Source organism: Camelus bactrianus, chromosome 31 (assembly GCF_048773025.1).
Source record: "Camelus bactrianus isolate YW-2024 breed Bactrian camel chromosome 31, ASM4877302v1, whole genome shotgun sequence".
NCBI classification, from domain to species: Eukaryota; Metazoa; Chordata; class Mammalia; order Artiodactyla; family Camelidae; genus Camelus; species Camelus bactrianus.
Genome location: NC_133569.1, coordinates 17,888,994 through 17,910,849, shown reverse-complemented (window position 1 = coordinate 17,910,849; position 21,856 = coordinate 17,888,994). Strand labels below are relative to the sequence as shown.

Genomic DNA, 21,856 nt, shown 5'->3' with positions numbered 1-21,856 from the left:
CTTCTCCTTTGAAAATGCAAACCCAACTCCTTCCAGAACTTCTTCTGATACCGTTTACTGAGTCTGGAGTCAGATACCGTCAGCACAGACAGGAAGCCTTGCTGCGGACCCCCCAGCCCCGCTGCGGCAGGAAGGCCAGGGCTGAGTGTCCAGGACTTAGGGCTCCCTGGCTGCTTCCACAGGCGCAGGGCCATCGTTATCCATTTTATGTCTTGGGCTTCTGAGCAAGGTTTCATGGGAACGGGGACTTCTGAAGCTGAGAAGTTTGAAAGCTACTGGTCCCCCACAAGCCCCTTTTTCTGCGGATGAGGAGATGGAACCCAGGGCTTTTGACTCATAGCCGGAGCCCTTCCCTCTATTCCAGCCAGAGAGTTCCAGTAAGATGTCGCTTCCTCTCTGACGCATCTTGGTTTCTACTTCTCTACATGAGCACAGTGACTTCTATCTTTCTTTTTGTTTTAACACTTTTATTGTGGTATAATTTTTGTATAGTAAACTACACAGATTTCAGACATACAATTTGATGAATTTTGATAGATGTCTACACCTATGAAACCACCACCACAATCAAGATAGCTGGCGGGGAGGTTATAGCTCAATTGGTAGAGTGCATGCCTAGCATGCCTGAGGTTCTGGGTTCAATCCCCAGCACCTCCATTGAAAAAGCAAATAAATAAATAAACCTAATTACCTCCCCCTTGCAAAGAAAAAAAACCCCAAAAAACCCAAAATTAAAAGAAAAAATAGATGGCTAGCATTTCCCTCACTCTCCAAGAGGTATAAATTTCAAACTCCTGATTTATCTGTTCCCACCCCCTTTACCCACTGGTAACCAGAAGTTTGTTCTCTTATGTTTGTGAGTCTGTTTCTGTTTTGTAGATAAATATATTTGTGGCTTTTTTTTTTTTTTTTAGATTCCACATATAAGCGATATTATGTGGTATTTTTCTTTCTTTTTCTGGCTTCAGCGACTTGTATCTTACAGACTTGTTCGAGGAATTAAATTAGACACAAAAGGTGACTTGCAAGCACCACTGCTATGGACTGACGTTTGTATTCCCCCCTCCGCCCAAATTCATCTGTTGAAGCCTTAACCCTGTGATGGTATTTGGAGGTGTGACCTTTGGGAGGTAATTAGGTTTAGATGGGGTCGTGAGGGTGGAGTCCCCACAATGAGATCAGTGTTCTTATAAGGAGAGGAGGGGACCAGAGCTCCTCTCTCTCTCTGCTGGGTGAGGACAGAGCAAGAAACCGGCCGTCTGTGAACCAGAAAGAGAGTCCTCACAAGAACCTGACCATACTGCATCCTCATCTTCCCAGCCTCCAAAAGTGTAAGAAATAAATGTGTGCTGTTTAAGACACCTGGTCTGTGATGCTCTGTTACAGCAGCCTGAACTGACAAGCACAACCACCTCTCCCACCCTACACTTGGACTTCTTTGATTTTTTCCTAGAAAGAGACTTAAACTCTTCACACAATTTCATCTCATCCTCCTGTGATCAAGAGAACGCTCAGCCCGCTGACCCGCACAGGGACTTGCCACGCTCTGACCCTGTATGTATCTTCCTTTAATGGCTTTGCCTTGAACCACAAACTTCCAGGAAACCAAAGGAAAAGACCACACGTCAGGTTGCTCTCATGCCTGCTTCACACTCTGATATCAACGTGAGAAGGTACCAGGGCTGAGGCACTGATGTGTGGATCGAACTGAACTTCCTCACCCTTCTCCTAAAATCTTAATAAATCCAAAAGAATATGCGTATAGGTGAAATTTTACATCACTATTAAAAACACGAGGGAAGGGCCATATCTGTAAGCCAGAACTTTTGACAGATTTCCAGAAATGACAGTGTGGTCACCACCAGCCTGAATGAAGAACTGATGAGTCCTCGGTTTACCTCAAGGAAAGGGGGTGAAGGGATGATGTCTCCCAGGTGCTGCCGGGTGACACCCCCCAGGGCCTTGGTGTAATGGATGCTGGAGACACAGGCTGATTCAAGGGTGGCTTTTCAAGGATGAATCTCAACTTCCAACTGCATTTGAGTGCCTGAGGAGATCACTGCTGCTGATGTCCATGCAGGGGGAACAGCCCCTCAGTTTTCCCATCAAGAAGAGCAACAAGTAAGAGGAGGGTCTCGGGGACTTGGCTCCCAGGGGGGCCTATCATGTCCCCTGGAAGAGAGGCCACAGCACCACTGTGTCAACCAAACAGGACAAGGACACTCTGCTGTGCAAAAGTGAATCCTTGGCTTTCTAGCTCCTTCTCTGCTCCCTGTGGAGGAACAGATCTACGCTCTGGCAAATTGAAACTACAACAAAGATAATTCTCTTCCTTCTCCCCTGAATCTGAGTTTGAATGATGTGGACAGGGACCCAACCAGTTCTAAACAGAGTCCATTTCCAAGTTTATTCCTGCTTCACCCTCGGTGAGGCTGAAGAGAAAGAGAATTACTGCTCATGTGAAAAGATTTAGCTGTTTGGTAGACGGGATCGATCTGGGGGAATGTGAGCAGAACCCTACTTTTAAAACAGTGGTCTGGAAGAAAAATCTCTAGCTTGTACTGAAATGAGACTTGAGGAGCTACTGGGTTTATAGGTTGAGTGTAGGTAATAAGGAGGTGGGACAATGTGCCAGTAACATGGAGTGGAGTGGAGGGAAAATGGTGGAGGCAGTTTGTTACTAAGGCTAACGGGGTGAAATGGAACACCAGCTTGAGAACCTCGAACGAATGCCAGAAGGAAATAGTGAGAGGATGACTAATAGGAGAAAAAAAGCAAAAAAAAAGAGGGGAAAAACAGAAACAGACTCGCAGACTTAGTAAACAATCTTATAGTTACTGGGGAAAAGGGGTGGGAAGGGATAAATTTGGAAGTTTGAGATTTACAAATGTTAGCCACTATATATAAAAATTGAATTTAAAAGTTTCTTCTGTATAGCACAGGGAACTATGTTCAATATCTTGTAATAACCTTTAATAGAAGAATGAAAACGAATATATATCTGTAGATGCATGACTGGGACACTGTTCTGTACACCAGAGATTGACACATTGTAATCGACTGTACTTCAGTAAAAAAAGAACAAAGAAAAGAAAAGAGGGGAAGACACAGGAGGCCCAAAACACAATTAACATGAATACCAAGAGAAAGAGAAGAAGAAATGATCACCGAAGGATGTGTGTCTTTAGCTTCAGGAGAAAAAATGTGCACAGGGAATAGCAATGAAAAAGTTACTGCCAAGCCAGAAAATTTTCAAAGAAGACATTTTTAAAAATTTAATTGGGAAAAAATTCTATAAACATCTTGGTTAGACGATAAACACATAAATAAAGAATACCTGACAAAAGAAAATAATCAGGTTGGCCTCAAGTCATTTATAAAGCACTAAAAACCAAGAGACAGAGGAGTAATGACAACAGTATTTTGAAATTAAAAAAAAAAATGTAACTCAAGTTCTATACTCAGATAAGTTGCCTTTCACGTGTTTAGGCTCAGGTACACATGAACTTAAACATGCGTTTTGCTTATGTCTTTATTGATAAAATTTTATTTGGCATTATGCTCTTCTTTAATACGGTAGTATTTTAAATGGGGGGGGGGGCTGTGCGGTCTCCATGGCAACCACTCAACTCTGCCCCTGTAGCAGGGAAGCCACCATGGATGATTTGCAAGCAAGTGGGCATGGGTGGGTTCCGATAAAACTTTATTTACAAAAACAGGCCACAGTCTGCTGGCCGCTGTTCCACATAGAGATAAAGCAAAATCCAGAGCTCACGAGTGAGTAAATCACAGTATATAATGAGAGGGTTATTTGTATTACTAAACTAAATCAGAAAGTTATGAAAGACAGGACAGGTAATATAAACATTTAGTAGCAATAATCTAGATATAAAACAAAATTTTATTAACCCAAAGATGTAGATTTTAGGAAAGAGAAAATGGGAGTGTGAGAAACTTCCTCCCTTACATGGGCAAAATTGGGTGATACACGCAGTTGTTTAAGAGAGAAATGAAGGTTAAAAAAAAAAGTTTGAAAAGCTCCAAGATAATCTCTAGTAGAATTAAAAATAGGAGACCACCTTTCCAAAATATTGCAGAATTTTTCAAAAGCAAAAAATAAAATGATTCAGTTTGCAAGAGGCAGAAAACAAAGAAAGAGAAACAAACATAGCCAGAAAGCATAAAACCAGGAGATAAAAATCCATCCAGATGTATCTGTTACAATCAACGGAAATTAGTTAAATCTTTACTAAAAGACAAATGGCCAGATTAGAAACACAGACTCTAAAAAACCGTTTGATACAAGATACACAGGCCGACGTACAGAAAGATGGGGAAAGGTATGTTGGCAAATGCAAACAAAAATATAGTAGAGGTTACAACATTAATGTTTTAAATGTACATATCAAGGAAAAATAAATAAGACAAAAAGTCTCCCTTTAAAGAACGATACTATTGACTTAATCTTTCAAGTATCATGCAACTGCCTCAACATATACAAAACAAAATCTGTTAAAAAATGAGAAATAATTGGAAGAATTTTTTCCCAGTAGCAGTAGGAAGGTTTACCACACCTCTCTTGATATTTGACAAGTAGGGTAGATGATGGATAAAGGTAAAGATAATGAATAATGGATAAAGAAAATCTTAACAGCATCACTGATAATGTTTAATTAATATATTTCTATTAAACATGAAATCTATCAAAAGTGCTAATTATTGACCATAAATCATCATTTTAAAAAAACCTTCACTACATCTCACAAGCTAGAAAGTATTTAGTTCACATTGACCCCAGTGCAGCAAATTTGAAATTAGTTTTTAAATGTGGGGGATAAAAATACCAATTATTTTCAAATTAACAAGTAACAGCAATACAACGAATCCTTTTCTGTCCACAGAGGACAAAGGAGCCATTAAAAGACGGAAAACAGAACGGCTGGATGAGAGCACTGCTGAGCGAAGCGTCAGGTAAGGAACTCAAGTTGGCTTAGAGGACAAGGTAGAAGTTTGGTGAACTGTCATCTCAGATAAGAAAAAAATGGAAAACACGCGAACCAGACGTTCTGCTCAAGTTAATGTAAAGGGACAAAATGTAACCAGAAAAATAAAAGACATTTCCCGAGATTAAGTTAACGCACAGGAAAACAGATGAAAACAATACAAATAAATCCAGGATATGGGTTCTTTTAAAAAAAACTCATAAAATAGACAATTGTCCAAAGCACTTCAGTGAAGACAAAAAGAAAGAAAACACAAGTATATGATGTGGGAAATGAGAAAGACAGAAAAGAAATGGAACAATTACAGACTTTCATGTTGAATTCTGTGCTGAAATGTTAAACCTCAGTGAGAAAGAAAATGGAAAATAAGAAAAACAAAGATTATCAAATCCGACAATCAGAATAAACCACTATTCAGGAAGAAATAGAAACTAGTCTCCAAGATTTGCACCATAAAAGGAGCCGGGCCCAAATGTTTTATGGGCAAGTTTTTTCAAAACTTCAAGGAACACATAATTCTTATGCTATTTAAATTGCTACAGATTGCAGAAAAAATGGAAAGTGTCACAATTTGTTTTATAAAGGTAACATAAACTTGAAGCCAAAATGCAACAAAAACAGCACTATAAACTAAAATAGTATACACATTTCACGTAGATATATAGATGCAAAACAGAGATAAAATATTTAGTATAAATGCAGTGACATAAAAAAGAATAATGCCACTGATCAGAGATAGAATTTCATCCAAGAATACATGGATAGAGTAATACTAGGAAATAAAATGTATCAAATCTATGTCCATGAAAAAAGATTATATTGATGGCTATTAAAAGGCAGCGTTTGATAAAATTAAACATTCGTTTTTGATAAAATTGTTCTATAAACTACGGAAAGATACCACCTTGATATAATGAAGGTTATTGACCTAAAAACCAATAATCAGTGTCTTAGCTAATGTTAAAATACCAAAGCTGCATTTCCCAACTTCACTGTAATAACCATTTTTCCAGGACACGTTAGCAAGTGTGATTAAAAGTAAAGTGTAAATGATAGTTCAAAAGTAGTTTGGGAAGTAAATGGAGAAACAGGCTATTATTTTTTCTTTTATTGAAGAATAGTTGATGAACATACGTCATTTTTCTCAGTAGGAAGTCTCACTGTGATAAAGATGTCACTTTTCAAATTAATCTACACATATTAAAAATGTATGATTAACAAGGGATTTTTGTGTGTGTATGGGTGTGTGTGTTTGTGGTGGTGTGGGTGGCTTAGGGGATGTAACTTGACAAAATGAGCCCAGACTTTTCCTGGAATATTTCCAGAATAAACGTGTAAAGACTGACCAGATAATTTGGAAAAAGAATATTCACTCAGAGGCCTTAACCCATATTAAAATGTATTATGAAAACCACAGTAATGACGGTAACTTGGCACCAATACCTGGTAGAGAGACTGATAAATGTTAACAGAAGTGGGGGTCTCAAACTAGACTCAAGATTCTTTCTAATATAACAAAGATGGTTTTCCAAATAAGACAGGAAAGGATATATTATTCAATAAATCTTTTAAGAATATCTATCTGGCTAACCATTTCAATATAAATACAGTTAGACATTACTTACCAAAATACAAAAATAAATTCCAGGTGGATTACAAATGATGCTCTAAAGAACTAGGAGAAAATAGAGGTTATCTGACTCACACTGGTGGGGAGGGGCGGATAAGATCTCTCCAAGCATCCCTGAGAAGGTACAATCCATTAAGAAACAGATGAAAATACACGACTACCTAAAAATTTTAAATGTCCACGTATTTGGAAAAACCGCAAAAATAATACAATGAAAAAAAAAAAGAGAAAACCTCAGTGGGAAAAATAGTTGCTAAATATGTATAAGGATTGTAACACTGTTAAATACTCTTCATCTTTATTCCCTTTTTAGTAAACCTCTCTCTCTTTCTGTCTGCAATCATGTACCATTGATATTCCATAGAAGATGGAAGCCACCCAGGGAAGGAGGAAGACATGGTTCAGAGGAAGGTCAGAAAAAGGAAGGGGATGTCTTCTGCATCCATCTTCCACAGGTGGACTGTGGAGAAAAGTGGGGAAGGAGTTAGAGACAGGAGGCAGCCAGGTGTTTGTTCTGAGCTCCCCTCTCAAACGGACCGCAGAGGTATTTAAAGAGATAAAGGTGGAAGTGAAGGTTCTTTTCCCCACTTTCCATTCTGGGCATCCGGAAGACAGCACAGGGCACCACCATACATATTAAAGTGACAGCCAGCCTGCCTGGGCAGAGAGCAAGCCAGGGTTGGCAAGCCTGGGTGGTTGGCATGGTGTGTGCTGTGGGAGGAACCCACAGGGCTCTCCATGCCTTGAGACAGGGATGAAACATGGCTGAGGGTTTAGCTCAGGAGCCTGTGAAAGGTGATCACATGGTGGACAAAGTGACTCCCTGGTCAATGGTAACAGAGCAAGTGTCACCCCAGCCAGGAACCAAATGGAGTCCCAGACAGACCCTGAGGGCCTGTAGTCGCAGTGAGGACTGAGTGGGGCTGGGCCATCAGGTCCACGGGAGAGCAGCCTCAGACTCACCGAGACACAACTGCATGATGACTGAGGACTGGCGCCTGGGGACCGGTCACTAGACTAAACCAGCATCCCCAGTGCAGGAAACTAAAAACCACAATGAAAGGTCAACTGAGGGCCTGATAATTTCCTATCTCCCCCACCCCGTCCCAATAACCATGCAGTTATGTGAGCCCTGGGCTGATTAACAACTTAGCAGGCAAATCTGAAAGTCTGAGTGAGCCAACAGAGGCTGGGTATATAAAGATGCTGCTTACTTGATTGGATCTGACTGAACTTAATGGATTTAACTATAAAAGTGTGTGTGTCTGTGTGTGTGTGTGTGTGTTTCCATGGGAGTTCATGAAAAAGATCACATCAGTTTTTGAAAAATAAAGAAGCTACATTTTCTCAGCACGTCCGAATAGAGCATGAGAAAACTGGCTACCCAGGCTATACCGTAATAAGTGATTAATATGTTTAATATATATGACAATCTCACAAACAGAAAAGAAATAAAAATCACTGACTTAATAAAAAGTGGCCAAAGGGCACAGATGAGCCATTTCACATCACAAAAGTTGAAATATAAATAACTAATAAAAATATGGGGAGACACTTTCAAATGGTACAGAAATAATGCAATTCGAAGATGAGAAGCCACTATGTGAGAGTCCAGCTGGAAAACCAAGCAGAGGGGCTAAAAGACAGTGAACCTGCCCAACGAGGAAAATGTTTTAGAGCAATGTTCTCACATCCAAACCTGAAACCACGAAGTAACAAAACAGAGCAATGTCATTAAGTGTTGTCTCCTTCCCAGATATGACTTGCCTGCCTGCAGCCTGGTTTGAAAGAGGTGGCTATTGTTCAAAGCTCTGTTAGAACTCGTCTTCTGAGCCTGCAACACATTCTTTTGAATATGACAGTAAATCTCCATTGACAGATCCGTCTTGTGGAAAGAGCTAAAATTCATTTAAAGCCAAGTCTGGTTATACTATTTGTGACCACAGAAAGGTCTTCTTGTAAATCTGCTCTGGAGGCAACAACAGGAGAGGCATCTGAGAACTATGTGGCTGCTCATGGAAATAAATATTTTCAAGTGTGAGGAAAAAGAACCCTCCTTGGCAGGCTCTCGCTCACCTGTCCTGCGTAAAGGTCTGCCAGCCGGTCTACCTGCCGTCTTCTTTTCACTAAGCCTTTGACAGTTTGAATTACAGACTCGATCATGTCATCCCTGTCCCTGATCATCTTCAGACAAAGACATAAACTCATAAAAGGTCTCTAACAGCTTATTTGGTCTAGACCCATTCTTTCAGGCTCCACTGGACACCAGTTTTCTATCAGCCTTTCAGCCCTGGTCATACTGGCCTTCTGGAAAACCCTCATGAACATCAGGCCAGCGCTGTGAGAGCCTTTACCCATCCCTCCCTTCCCTGTTTAGCCAACGAAGAATTCCTCCTTCTACAGATTCTCCTACAACAGTCAATCTCTCCTTCCCAGCAAGCCTTTTCTGCCCGGGGTCACCCTTATCCACAGCATACATTTTCAAGGTACCACTCCACCCTCTTCATTGTACACAGTTTTTTTTATGTGGTTATCTGATTAACGTCTATCTCCCCGTGGAGATTAGAAGCCTGCAGGAAGGCAAGGACCCAGACCGTTTTGACATGGTGCATAAAGCCCAGCACATGGGAAGTTTTCAATAAATAACTGGAGGCTAAGAAAAACACTATTCGATATGCTTGTGAGGTCGATGTTCTGCAAGATGGCCACAGGAATCCCCTCGTTTCTTTATGGATCTGCTGCTTGTCCATCAGGAGATGAGTCTATTTCCCTCCGCCTTGAACCCATACGGGCCTCGTGACTTGCTTTTACTGCAGAATGAGGCAGCAGTGACACTGGGCCAGGCCTGGGCCCAGCTCTTCAAAAGCCTGACAGCTTCTGCCCTGGCTCTCCTGGGGAGAACTGCGTGTACAAGGCAGGAGAGCTGGTCTCGGCCAGGGGAGGAAGAGAGACCCCCAATTCTGATGTCCAGCCCCCGACAGCCGGATGAACCGGCCCTTGACTTATCCCTGACCCCACTGAGTCACCAACCGTAACACAATCGTTGTCGTAAGTTACTATGTTTTGAGATGATTTGTGATGCAGCAAGGGTAACCAAGTTAACTGATCTCTCATCTTAGACTCATAGCAGCTCCTGGGTTCTCTCCACACCATCATCTCTAAGAGGGCAGTCTTTTCCATAAGAATCAGGGGCCTGACCCTTGTGTACCTGCAGCAGGGCCACCCAATCTCTCATCGTCCTGGGCGTCCACAGGAGTTGAGTCATTGTCTGTCATTCTACGTCCTCGCCGGTTTTCATGTCACCGTCTGAAACTCTGCTGTATATCTAACTGCATAGATTCTCAGGTCCATTAGGGGAAAGATTTGTTTGTCTTTATCTCCGGTGATTCTCTGGCTGCTGGGCACAAAGTAGATGCTCAATGAAATTTTGCTGAATGAATGAACAGATGGATCATTCTCTGCTTCACTGCTTCCACCTGCTCATCCCCTGGCCAGCGCTGCCTTCCCCCAAACATCCCATTTCAAAACACATCCTCCTTCCTTACCATGTGCTGCCTGCTGTCTTTTTAATTTTAAAATAATTCTCAAATAGTCCAGGTCCACCTGAGCCACAGCTCAGCCCAATGCTGCCTCCTTTGATTCAGAGATAATAGCATTGGCTAGGTCCAATGGTAATGCTTATTTTGTATTTAAGTCAGACAATGGGTCCAGAGTTCAGACACGCAACTATACGTTCGGTAAATGTTGCCCCCCCTCCATCCCTTTCTGATGCCTTCTCTTTCTCAGACCACCAAGGACACCTGCTCCTTGTGGCAACATCTGATGTCAACATATGTCAGTAATGGTCTGTAAATCATACGAATTCTAAGATTAACATGTATTGTCGTTTGCTCTGTGTCAGACAGTATGCTAGGCAGCTGACCTGTATAAGATTCCATATTTTATGAAAAAGAAAGCTTAGGTCTCAGGGCAACACTTTTTCCACCCAGCACTCTACCTCTGGTCCTAGCGAGCTCCAGACAAAAGGATGAAATGGGCAGAGACGCCGCGCATACTTCCCGTGCCCAAGCTTCCTTGAGGAACAGTTTACACCCTTTCTTCTTTCACATATTGAAGGCTAACGCCTCCAAGTTCTCTCTGTTCATCTTCATGATTGACACTTGTTCTTTTTTTTTCAGAAACATTGACTCTAAGCTATAAATGACTGATAACAACCTCCAGTGTGATCCCCCTCCCCTGAAGGGGTTCTAAATTTCAACCAAACATTAAAGATGCAGAAAGAAAATAAGACTAGCAAGATTTAGACCTGAGTGCAGGCAAGTCAGATTCCTACCTGCAATCACACTGTTCAGCCTGGCTCCCCATCCTGCCCTGGTCGGGGGAGCTGGGGAGACACTGAAGGGTGGGGTCCACGGGGAGACAGAGCCTTCTCACAGCACAGAGGGGGACCTTTGGCAATGACAAGGGAAGTCCTCACGTGCCTGATTATCCTGGGCTGGTTCCCACACAGGTGGGTGCTTCACCTCTCAGCTTTGGATCCTACACTCATCCCTGCTCTGGTTTTAGTCTCTAATTCTGCTGTTTCCCAGCAGCCCAGCACAGACCGATAAGCTTTTCCTCCCAAGAGAGTACTTGTCATACTTAAGAGCTCATGTCCCTTGTGTATAATAATATAATGGCATATTTATTCTTCTGCTCACATTTTGCATGAAAAATGTACTTTAGATACTAAAAAAAAAAAAACCCAAAAACCTCTCACTGGCATGCTGCTCTGCCCAGGAGAAGTGGTACAGTCTTCAAGTCCCTGCTTAGTCAACCATGATACTTCTGGTAGCTTCTGCAGTGATCTCCAAACACAGTTAGCTGTTAGCACTTGTAATGCCCACTTTGAGGACCCATCCCGCAGACTTGGGATAATCAGTTTCAATGTGTCTCCTTAACTAGATTGTGAGGCCCTTGAGGGCAGCGAATGTGCTTTATTCATCTTTCTGTTCCGTCTAACTCAGTGCCTGCTACTTATTATACAGTCAAAAATTCCTGGAGGAAATAGTGTCTTACTTGTTTGGTGTCAGGAAGAAACCTGTGGTCCTAAATCTATGGTCCATAGGTTTAGGGATCTCTTGCTCTACTTGGCAGTCTGGTCAGACACTGTTAACTATACATTTGTAATTTCCCTCCTGTTGTAACCACATTATTAGGACTTAAAGGAAGACCAGTGATGATGTCAGGGTGTTGCCCTCTGCCATAACATCTTCACCTCAACATTACTAACTTCCCAAGAGAGCAGATCCAAGAGGAAGGCTATGGGTAGACCTGAGTCTCCCTTCCCCTAGAGGACCTCAGGATGCAGACTATCCTTGGATAGCAAAGCTACCACCCAAGTCCCAAATGCCCAGGCACCTACCATTACCTGAGCTTTTCCTCATCTGACTCTGTATGACCCCAACCCGATCCAGTGTATGTCCCTTCACAAACTTTTCTTTACTGCAGTCCCTAAATACAGTCAGTCATCAGCTACATTCCCTGTAATTCTCAGCCTCTCAGCTGTTAGAACGCAACGTCCAACCTTTTTGACTGGTCTTAGCTTTAAGTTTATGACCCAAACTCTCAAACGTCTTTGGAACCTCTTGGTGACTCTACTAAATTTCCGTAATCTATTTACTCTCTCACCTCAAAGATGAATATTTCATGTATTCTTTTCTCCTCAAGCCACCATCATTTCCTATTCCTTCCGCACTCTTAGTCAATGATCTTACTTCTTATTTCATTGAGGACATAACATATTTCAAACAAATCTGGACCTTTCCTCCTCCATATGTACTCGCATCTGTGCTCATACCCCCCAGCTTCCCTGTCACTTCCCAACCCTCCCGTCTCCTCCCTCGCCTACATCAGGATCTCCCTATTCCTTCATCTCCATCAGAATTTAAACATGCTATCCTATCTCCCACCTTTGAAAACTCTCTAGATCCCATTAGCTACACTCCATTCCTTGCTCTCTTGTCTAGGAAAACCTTTCCAAAGAGTTGCCTATTTTCACTGTTCCCACTTCGTCTTGCATTCTGTCAAGAAAGCAGACAATCAGGCTTTTGTCTCCATCACTCCACTGAAACTACTCTCTTCAAGGGACCTCCTCAGATCACCAAGGACCTCCACATGGCCAAGCTCAATGCTGACTCCCAGTCTTCCTCTGACTTGGCCTGGCAGCTGTGTGTGACAGAGCTGATGGCTCTAGCCTTTGTCAAACATTTCCATTTGGCTTCAGGGACACCACACTGTCCTATGTCCCTGGCCACTCCTTCTCAATTTCTTGTGCTGATTCCTTCTCCTCCTTTCCCCAACCTTCAAATACCAGGATGCCCCAGATGTCTCTCTTTTCTCTCCACACTCTCTCTTGCAGATCCTTCCATTTCTGTGGCTTTAAATATGTTGATTGTCCCAAGTTTATATCATGACCCAGCTTCCCCCCTTAGCGCTAAATTCATGTATCTAACTGCCTGCTTGACATCTCTGCTTAGACATCTAATAGACACTTCTCAACATGGACTGTACAAAATAAGCCCTTGTACCTCACACTCCCGGAAGCCCCTCACAACCTGTCATTCTCTAGTTTTCTCAAGCTCCATAAAATGCACTATTAGTTACCCAGCTGTTAGGGCCCCAAACCTGGAAGTTATCTTCACGCCTCTCCTCTTCTCCTACCCTGTGCCTGAACTTGTCAGTTTCACCTTTGAAATAAGTGCTGAAATGTGATCACTTCGCAGCACCTCCACCCCCCTCACCTGCGTCCAGGGCATCCCCACCTTTCTCCCCTTGACTTTTCTAACAGCCCACGAACTGGTCTCCCTTTTTCCACACTCACCCCTCAACAGCCCTCTCTTCTCCCAGGAACCAGAATGATCCTTTAAAAATAGAAGACCAGCCACGCCCCTGCTAAAGCCCCTCTGATTGGATGGCTTTCCATCACAATTAGAATAACATGCAGATTCTGCTTTGGCCTAAAAGACCCACATTACCTTGACCATGTCTGGCCCCCTAATCTCTTTCTGAACTCATCTTCCCCCTCATTCTCTGTAATTTGGCCACACTGGCCTCTTTGCTCTGCCATGACTAGATCAGTTTCCTTCCCATCTCTGAACTTGGTGGTCCCTCTGCCCGGAAGTCTCTTCCCCGTGAGACTTTGAAATCCTTGCTCTTCATTTCAGTCAAGTCTCTGCTCAGATAGCAGCTCTTCAGAGAGGACTTTCCTGACCACCCACCACGTTGTCACACCACTCTCTATCCTCTGATCCCGCTGACTTTTTAAATAGTGCTTATTAATCTTTGACTTCTCGGCATGTATTTTTTGTTTCTGTCTACTTCCCCCCAAAGATTGCAAACATCTTACTACAAGGATTTTTCTGCCCTGTTCATCCTAAGTGTCTAGAATAAATGCTTACTAAATACTTGACAAGTGAATGGATGCATGAATAAACGTGCAAACTTCAGGAGGAACAGACAGAATACAGAGAGGTAGGTAAGTAAGCAGTGGCTCAGGTAAAGAACGCTGTTTAAATACATTCAAAGCTGTGATGTTGGGGGAACTGAGCCAAGATGGCAGAGTAGAGAGACTCCCAGCTTGCCCTCTCCCACAAATACACCAAGAATTATGTCTATAAACCCACTGAATCATACAGAACACCTACTGAACTCTGGCAGAATGTCTCTTGTTTCAAAATACAGGAGGATTCTCACAAAATCCGATAAACAGCAAGTTTATACTGTATAGCACAGGGAATTATATTCAATATCTTACAGTAACTTATGGTGAAAAAGAATATGAAAACGATATATGTATGTTCCAATGTTACTGAAGCATTGTGCTGTACACTAGAAATTGACACAACGTTGTAAACTGACTATACGTCAATAAAAATGTATTTTTTAAAAAAATCTGTGATGTTATTCTAGAATAAGCAATAGTGATGGAAGGCCAGGTAGTGGACTTGGAAGGGCCCCCTGAGCAGACTTTTTGGGTGGAAGTTTCTGCCATGATGAAAATGTTCTATGTCTCTTCTGTTCCAAACAGTAGCCACTGGCCACAGGTGGCTACTGAACACTCGAAATGTGGCTAGTGGGACTGAGGAGCTGAATATTAATTTTCTTTAATTTTAAGTCATATTAAATAGCCACATGGGTTGGTGGCTATGGTATTAGACGGCAAAGCTCTGGTATCTGAAGAATTCCTTCTCCCAACGTGTGATTTCAGGATAATAATGCATACCTCACTGAGTTATTGAGAGAATTAATGATATAAAATGAAACATAGTTAGCCCTCAAAAAAACCAGCTGCTATTACTACACAGAGTTGCAAATTAAAATGCTTTCAGTATATATGCCATTTAAATTGGCTCGAAAGTGCAGAAACAGACTTTCACTAATTTTTATTATAATTTTTTGTTCACTAGGGTTAGTGGATAACCAATGTGTGGGTCTACATTTGAATGCACAAGCTAAAAATAGCAAACAGCCACTTGGGGATCTCATGAAGGCCTTTCAGAGACAGATGACTCTTCCAAGTGGATCAGCTTGCTGACATTTATAATGAGCTAATTAGTTTTGACAACAGCTAATTTAGCATTTGTGAAAATTGGATTTGTAACATTACTGTATTATTTTCAAATAGTGTCATCTGCAGCTTCCTGAATGATTCTGGATCAGAGTAGTGTTTGCTTAATACTTACTATTAAAAGAAAGGGGAAGGTATTTGCTTATTGCAAATGTTATGTTGAATTCTTTAAAGGTGAAATTGGTTTTAATCGTTTTTTTTCCCTGTCAGTGGCTCAACCATACCTTCTTTCACACTGAAGCGAGAAAATAAAATGAACCCAGATATAGAACAAAAGCAGACTGGTGTAACTAATCCTTAGGAATAATCTAATTAAACAATAAAACTGCACGGTTTGTTCAGAATAAACCTGGTGCTTATTTTTAGGCCAAAAGAATTTGCAGCTTACAGCAGCAGACGTGAAAGCGGCACTTCACAGCCCCTGCCTAAGTGTCTGGTGGAGACTCAGACTTGAAATCCGAGGATGGATGTATTTAAATTAAACACATGCTTAAAAGCGTTAAGAAAAAGTTGACATTCTTATTAAAGAGACCAATTAATCTGCACCGGTTGGAAGCCTCTTTGCAGTAGTTGAAAAAGTCCCGTCCCCTAGGACATAAATGAGACCAGAGCAGAAAGGGAATGAAAATTCACTTTTTCTACAGAGGAGTCTTTCCTAACTGCCCTCCTAGCTTTGCTGTTTGAAATGCAGATCCTTTCTCTTCCGCCCCTGACCGTTAGTCTTGGGTAGCAAAAGAGAGCGGAGACCCCTAAATGCTGTGTTGTAAAGACTCACCAATGGGCATCACTAAGAAGAAAGGCAGCCAGCAGAGGACGAAGCAGCCGACCACGATGCCCAGGGTTTTGGCCGCTTTCTTCTCCCGGGAGAACTTGAGGAGTCTCACGGAGAAGTGCGTCTTGTTCTTGGCGCTGGACACCCCGCTGCCTCCCGCGGGGGCATTTTTCCGATGGATGCGGAGCGTCACCTGCTCCGAGTCCGACTTGTCGGTCTTCAGGCCGGACTTGAGGCCCCGGCTCTCCCTCTTGGCCACCACGTAGACCCGGCAGTACATGACCAGGATGATGGCCAGCGGCACGTAGAAGGAGCCCAGCGCGGAGAAGAGCACGTAGCCCGGCTCTTCCGTGATCTGACAGATGGTCTCATCTTCGGGGGCCGGCTGCCTCCAGCCGAACAGAGGCCCGACGGAGATGACCAGGGAGAGCGCCCAGACGCAGAGCAGAGCCATGAGACCTCTCTTCTGGGTGACGATGGTGGGGTAGCGGAGCGGGTAGCTCACGCCGATGTAGCGGTCGATGGAGATGATGCAGAGTCCCAGGATGGACGCAGTGCAGCACAGGACGTCCACCGCCGCCCAGATATTGCAGAAGACCCTGCCGAAGGCCCAGTAGCCCAGGATCTCGAAGATAGCGGAGAAGGGCAGCACCGTGGAAGTGAGTAAAAGGTCGGCCACCGCCAGGTTGACGATGTAGTAGTGAGTGACCGAGTGAAGATGCCGGTGGCAGGCCACGGAAAGGATCACCAGGATGTTCCCCAGTACCCCGAAAATGATGAGGCTCCCCAAGATCATCCCGAGCAGAATGGCCTTTGAAATGTTCACCGGTGGCGGCGGGTGGGTGCAGTTGGAGCTGTCGGAAACATTTCCAGAGAGAAACACCATGGTCCCAGCCGGGCCGGGCGACGTCCTGCTCTTGAGGGCCACCCCCAGGCGGGGGCGGAGGCGGGAGCCAGGGAGCAGGGAGTCAAAAGGTCTCAGCTCGGGGGAGCCTTGCCTGCTGGGGTTGTCTAGGGGTAAGAGAGAGCGTGCAGGTGGGAAGCAACCCCTGCCAGCCCTGGAAATCCTCGGATGGACACGCAAAGGGGCAGGGCATTTAAAGGCGACATGGCAGGGGCGCGCGGGGCTGCCCGCAGACCCTCTCCACCCGCTGCACTGGCCCGGGGCCCCAGCTCCCTCCCTACCCGAGACTTGGCAAGAAGCTCGAAAAGACGTGTTGCAAAATGCAATCCCAGAATTACAGGCGTCCCCTTTTCTGCACTGTCTGATTAGTCCAGGTTAGAAGATTCGGCATTTTGCGCATAACTTGGAATTCAAAACTCCAGCGCCGTCTCCCCCCAAACCACAAGCAAGTACTGGTCTGCCGTCGACTCTCAAAGGCGGGGACCGTTGGCATCTGGGCACTTCTCCCTGCCCGCAGTTACCCACAGCGTGGCTGGACTCATGCTAGATCCAGCTTCTAGGCGCGCAGGCCGGGAGACGTGGATGCGAAATGTTAGCCAAGACCCGGGCGGCTGCGGAGCGGTGTTTGCCAGCGTCCTCCTGAAAGAGCCCAAAGAGAAATGCGGCTTGTAAGCCAGGCGCCTGGGCGAGCGAGGCTGTGCCTGGCTCGACGGGCGGCCTGACGAGGCTAGGAGCCCCGCCGACTCTGCGGGCCCAAAGCCGCTCGCCCTGCCGGAGCCGAGCGCGCGTGCGGGGACCGCGAGCCGTGTCCCGCCGCTGGGAACCTGCCTGGCGCGCTCCGCCGCGCGGCCTCCGGCGGGTTCAAGATCCGGAGCAAACCAACCCCAAGCTGCAGCGCTCCGCGACCGTACGGTGAAATTAAAAGCCCCGAGCACGGGAAGCGCGACTGCGGCCGGCGGTTATGTCGCACCGAGCCAAGCCGGTGAAAACAGGGAGAATCTATCCAGTTGCGTTTCAAACAGGTTGCTTGGCAGTCACCTGGAGGGGGCGGCCTGGGAGAGGGAACCGCTGCGGCCCTGGGACCGCAGGGCCTGTGCCACGCGCGCGCTCACGCCGGAGGAATTCACACTTGAGTGTGCGGAGCGCGCCGGTCTGTCGACCAGCCAAACCGGCCTGAGAGCCGGGTCCAGAGCAAAGCCCTCGGGACCCAACGAGGGCTGAACGCGACCTAGGTCGGTCCAGGATTCCTTTCCAAGCCAAGGGATCAGCGGTCCCAGAGGACCGGAGCCTCGAGCCACACCCAGACGGGCTCGAGTGGGGAGGGGGTACAGGGGGAGGAGTGGGAGCCGGAAGCATTACTCCGCCCAAGGGGCTTTGCAAGTAGCAACCGCTGCGGAATTTGTAAGCGTAAAAAGCAAGTCCCCGCGCCAGCGGACAGGGGACGCCGTGTATTTTCTGGGATGGGGGCCACGGTCTGCGTAAGAAAAGCTAGGTTTCCACAGCTGCAAGCCGATCGCAGGGACTCACGCAGGAATCCGGGGAGTGGGGACCCACTTAGCCTTGTAAGGACTCTGCGGTTGGGCCCTGAGGCGGGATTCCCAGGCAAAGGCTAATGTGAAAATCGTAAGTTCTAGAGCTCACAGGTGGTACTAAAAGCAAGCAACTGCAGAAACTCGTTTCCCCTGTCTCGGGAATATATAAACATGGGGTTAAAAACACACTTGTTAACTAGGAGGTAACTTCCCAGAATCTATAAGGGAAACGAGGTGGGGTGAGGATGCGGATGCAAAAAGCGGGAGGAGCTTGGGGAAAGTGGGAGTTCGGTCTCACCCCGAGGCCCAGGGAGGTCTGCCCTCAGCCACCCGGCCCTGCTGGACGCCGGCGCTGCAGCGCACTCACCTGGAGCGCGGATGCAGAGCCGCCAGCCCGCGCGCGGCGGGGAGGGGACCGGCTTTCGGTCCCAGCAGCAGCCCTGCCGCCTCCTTCCTCGGGGAAGAGAGGACCGTCTCTCCGACGCACCAATTCCTAATCCTTTTGCGCCCGCTGACTCACCTCTGTACCACAGACCTTTGTAAGCTTCTAGCTCGCAGACGCTTTACCTGGAGATTTTCAAAATAAAGGAGAAAATGGAAAAAGAAAAAAAATACAGCCAAGTAATAACTCCACCTTCACCCTTTTAATATTCAGCTCCCCGACATCAGCAAAGAATGGCAAGGAACTTTGCAGCTCTCGCTGACGTAACAGTCGGTAGCCCCAGCTAGTACCGTAATCTCCTGCTGTTACCGTATTATTCTGTGATAGCAGGCATAATGCACACAACTGTGTGTGTATGTGTATATATATAATACATGCATTTTTTTACCCCCTTGCTTTGAGTGAATTGGATTCTCGCTTTACTTTAAAAAAGTGGGAGAGAGAAAGGACTTTTTTAAAAACATTTTTTATTGATTTATAATCATTTTACAATGTGTCAATTCCAGTGTTCAGCACATTTTTGTCATACATGGACATATACACACTCATTGTCACATTTTTTTCTCTGTGAGCTACCATAACGTTTTGTGTGTATTTCCCTGTGCTATACAGTATAATCTTGTTTATCTGTTCTACAATTTTGAAATCCCAGTCTATCCCTTCCCACTCCCGCCCCCCTGGCAACCACAAGTCTGTATTCTCTGTCTATGAGTCTATTTCCGTCCTGTATTTATGCTTTGTTTTTGTTTGTTTGTTTGTTTGTTTGTTTGTTTTTTAGACTCCACATATGAGCGATCTCATATGGTATTTTTCTCTTTCTGACTTACTTCACTTAGAATGACATTCTCCAGCAGCATCCATGTTGCTGCAAATGGCGTTATGTTGTCAGTTTTTATGGCTGAGTAGTATTCCATTGTATAAATATACCGCATCTTCTTTATCCAGTCACCTGTTGATGGACATTTAGGCTGTTTCCATCTTTTGGCTATTGTAAATAGTGCTGCTATGAACACTGGGGTGCAGGTGTCTTTTTGAAGTAGGGTTCCTTCTGGATACAAGCCCAGGAGTGGGATTCCTGGGTCATACGGTAAGTCTATTCCTAGTCTTTTGAGGAATCTCCACACTGTTTTCCATAGTGGCTGCACCAAATTGCATTCCCACCAGCAGTGTAGGAGGGTTTTTTTATTTGTGGTAAATAGCTTCTTTAAATGATCTGATTTTAAAAATAAAGAAAAATCGACACTTGTCAGAGAGATATTCCTGTCTGATGTGTTCAAAGAAATGCCCAATAAAGTTACTTTTAAACAGCTTAATTCAATTAACAATTGGATTAGGTTCTGTTAAAATCAAGAAGCAGCATATTTTTATGCCAAATATGCAGGTAAATTATCTGCAGATATTTTAAGATGAACGTAAAATCAGATAAAACTCAGTAAGTCTGACTGCAATAAAATCATAATTCCAGGAAAACAAAGTAAGCATATCTAAATCTTATGAAATATGATCTCTATCTCGTTTCTTCAGATAAATGGATTTAGAAAACATGATAATCCCACTGTAATTTCTTACGTGGTTTAGTGTTTTTAAAGTGCTAAACATTATTTTCCAGTTTCCATAAGAAAATGTACCCTTTAAGAGTGTTACTTCTCTATAATTCTCTTTGATTCATTAATAGTTGGAGTGTGAAAAGTTGACATCACCAATTTTATTTTTTAGACCTTTTTTTATTGAGTTACAGTCATTTTACAATGTTGTGTCAAATTCCAGTGTAGAGCACAATTTTTCAGTTATACATGAATGTAAATATATTCACTGTCACATGTTTTTTTTCACTCTGAGCTACCACAAGATCTTGTATATATTTCCCTGTGCTATACAGTATAATCTTGTTTATCTGTTGTGCATATGCCTGTCAGTATCCACAAATTTTGAAATCCCAGTCTGTCCAGAAGGAACCCTACTGCAAAAAGACAGCTGCACCCCAATGTTCATAGCAGCACTATTTACAATAGCCAAGACATCGAAACAGCCTAAATGTCCATCAATGGATGACTAGATAAAGAAGATGTGGTATATTTATACAATGGAATACTATTCAGCCATAAAAATGACAACATAATGCCATTTGCAGCAACGTGGATGTCCCTGGGGAATGGTCTCATATTAACATTGCAATGCCAGCTTTGTTTTAGGCAGCCTATTTTTGATTTATGTCTTTCCAGACCTTTATTTTCAGCTTCTCTGAGTCATTTTGTTATTGGACTGTTCTGTATAGGTATTTCTGTGTAGGTGCTGTAATTCTTCTTTACTTTTTTTTGTAAATATAATTGGGCAGTTCTGTATTTTAAGACATAAGTTTCACCTGTTCACATGTATTACAACTACAGACTGCTTGGTTTCACTTATCTGTTTTCAAAATTGGATTTACTGCAAATATTATTTTGCTTTCTGATTATCACTTCTCTCTACTCTCCTCCCTGGTTTTTCTTCTTTCTATTATATTGATAAAGTTATTCTGTATTCTTCCCTTCCTTTAATCTTTGTTTGAATTTTTTGCATGTATTTTTTCATATTTTGTTAGTAGTTACTATCAAATTTTTGTTATTTGTACTTAGATGTATGTTTTTCACCAGCAAAAGCTAGAGTTACGCTGTTTCTCTTTCCCATCCTAAAACTAATCATTTTATCATGTTTTAATTACCCATTGAACTATACTTCCCAATTCTTCATTCTTGCCGATTAGAATTTAATTCCATCTTTTACAAATAAAAATTAACAATATTATATTAAACTTAGCAGCATCTTTTCTAATTTTTCCTCACTTTGTTCATTGTCATATTTTTTTCCTGTGTGTTCAGTTTTCTCCATTCAATAAATATTTATTGAGAACTTCTGTATCAGGCATTACTTTAAGCAGTTGAAAAAATCAATGAACAAAGGAGACAAAAATCTCTTCTTTTATAGA

At 43.6% G+C, this 21,856-nt stretch overlaps 1 protein-coding gene across 13 annotated transcripts in view; it reads right to left on the bottom strand.

Annotated features, from left to right (window-relative positions):
* The window catches only part of ADRA1A (adrenoceptor alpha 1A), a 97,546-nt gene extending 78,409 nt beyond the window's left edge, over nucleotides 1-19,137 (bottom strand). For 8 of the 13 annotated variants that reach the window (XR_006722386.2, XR_012503476.1, XM_074355722.1 and 5 more), the window contains exons 1-2: nucleotides 18,817-19,136; nucleotides 16,017-17,556 (exon numbers count right to left, since the gene is read on the bottom strand). Coding sequence is in view for 11 of the 13 variants with exons in the window: in XM_074355722.1 (XP_074211823.1) it covers nucleotides 16,017-16,899 (883 nt within the window). In the remaining 2 variants the exon portion in view is untranslated. Of the gene's footprint in view, nucleotides 1-16,016; nucleotides 17,557-17,955; nucleotides 18,155-18,444; nucleotides 18,464-18,816 lie in introns of those variants that run through there. The other 5 variants (XM_045511644.2, XM_010948484.3, XM_045511617.2 and 2 more) reach the window with 5 other exon arrangements.
* Nucleotides 19,138-21,856: the final 2,719 nt, after the last annotated feature.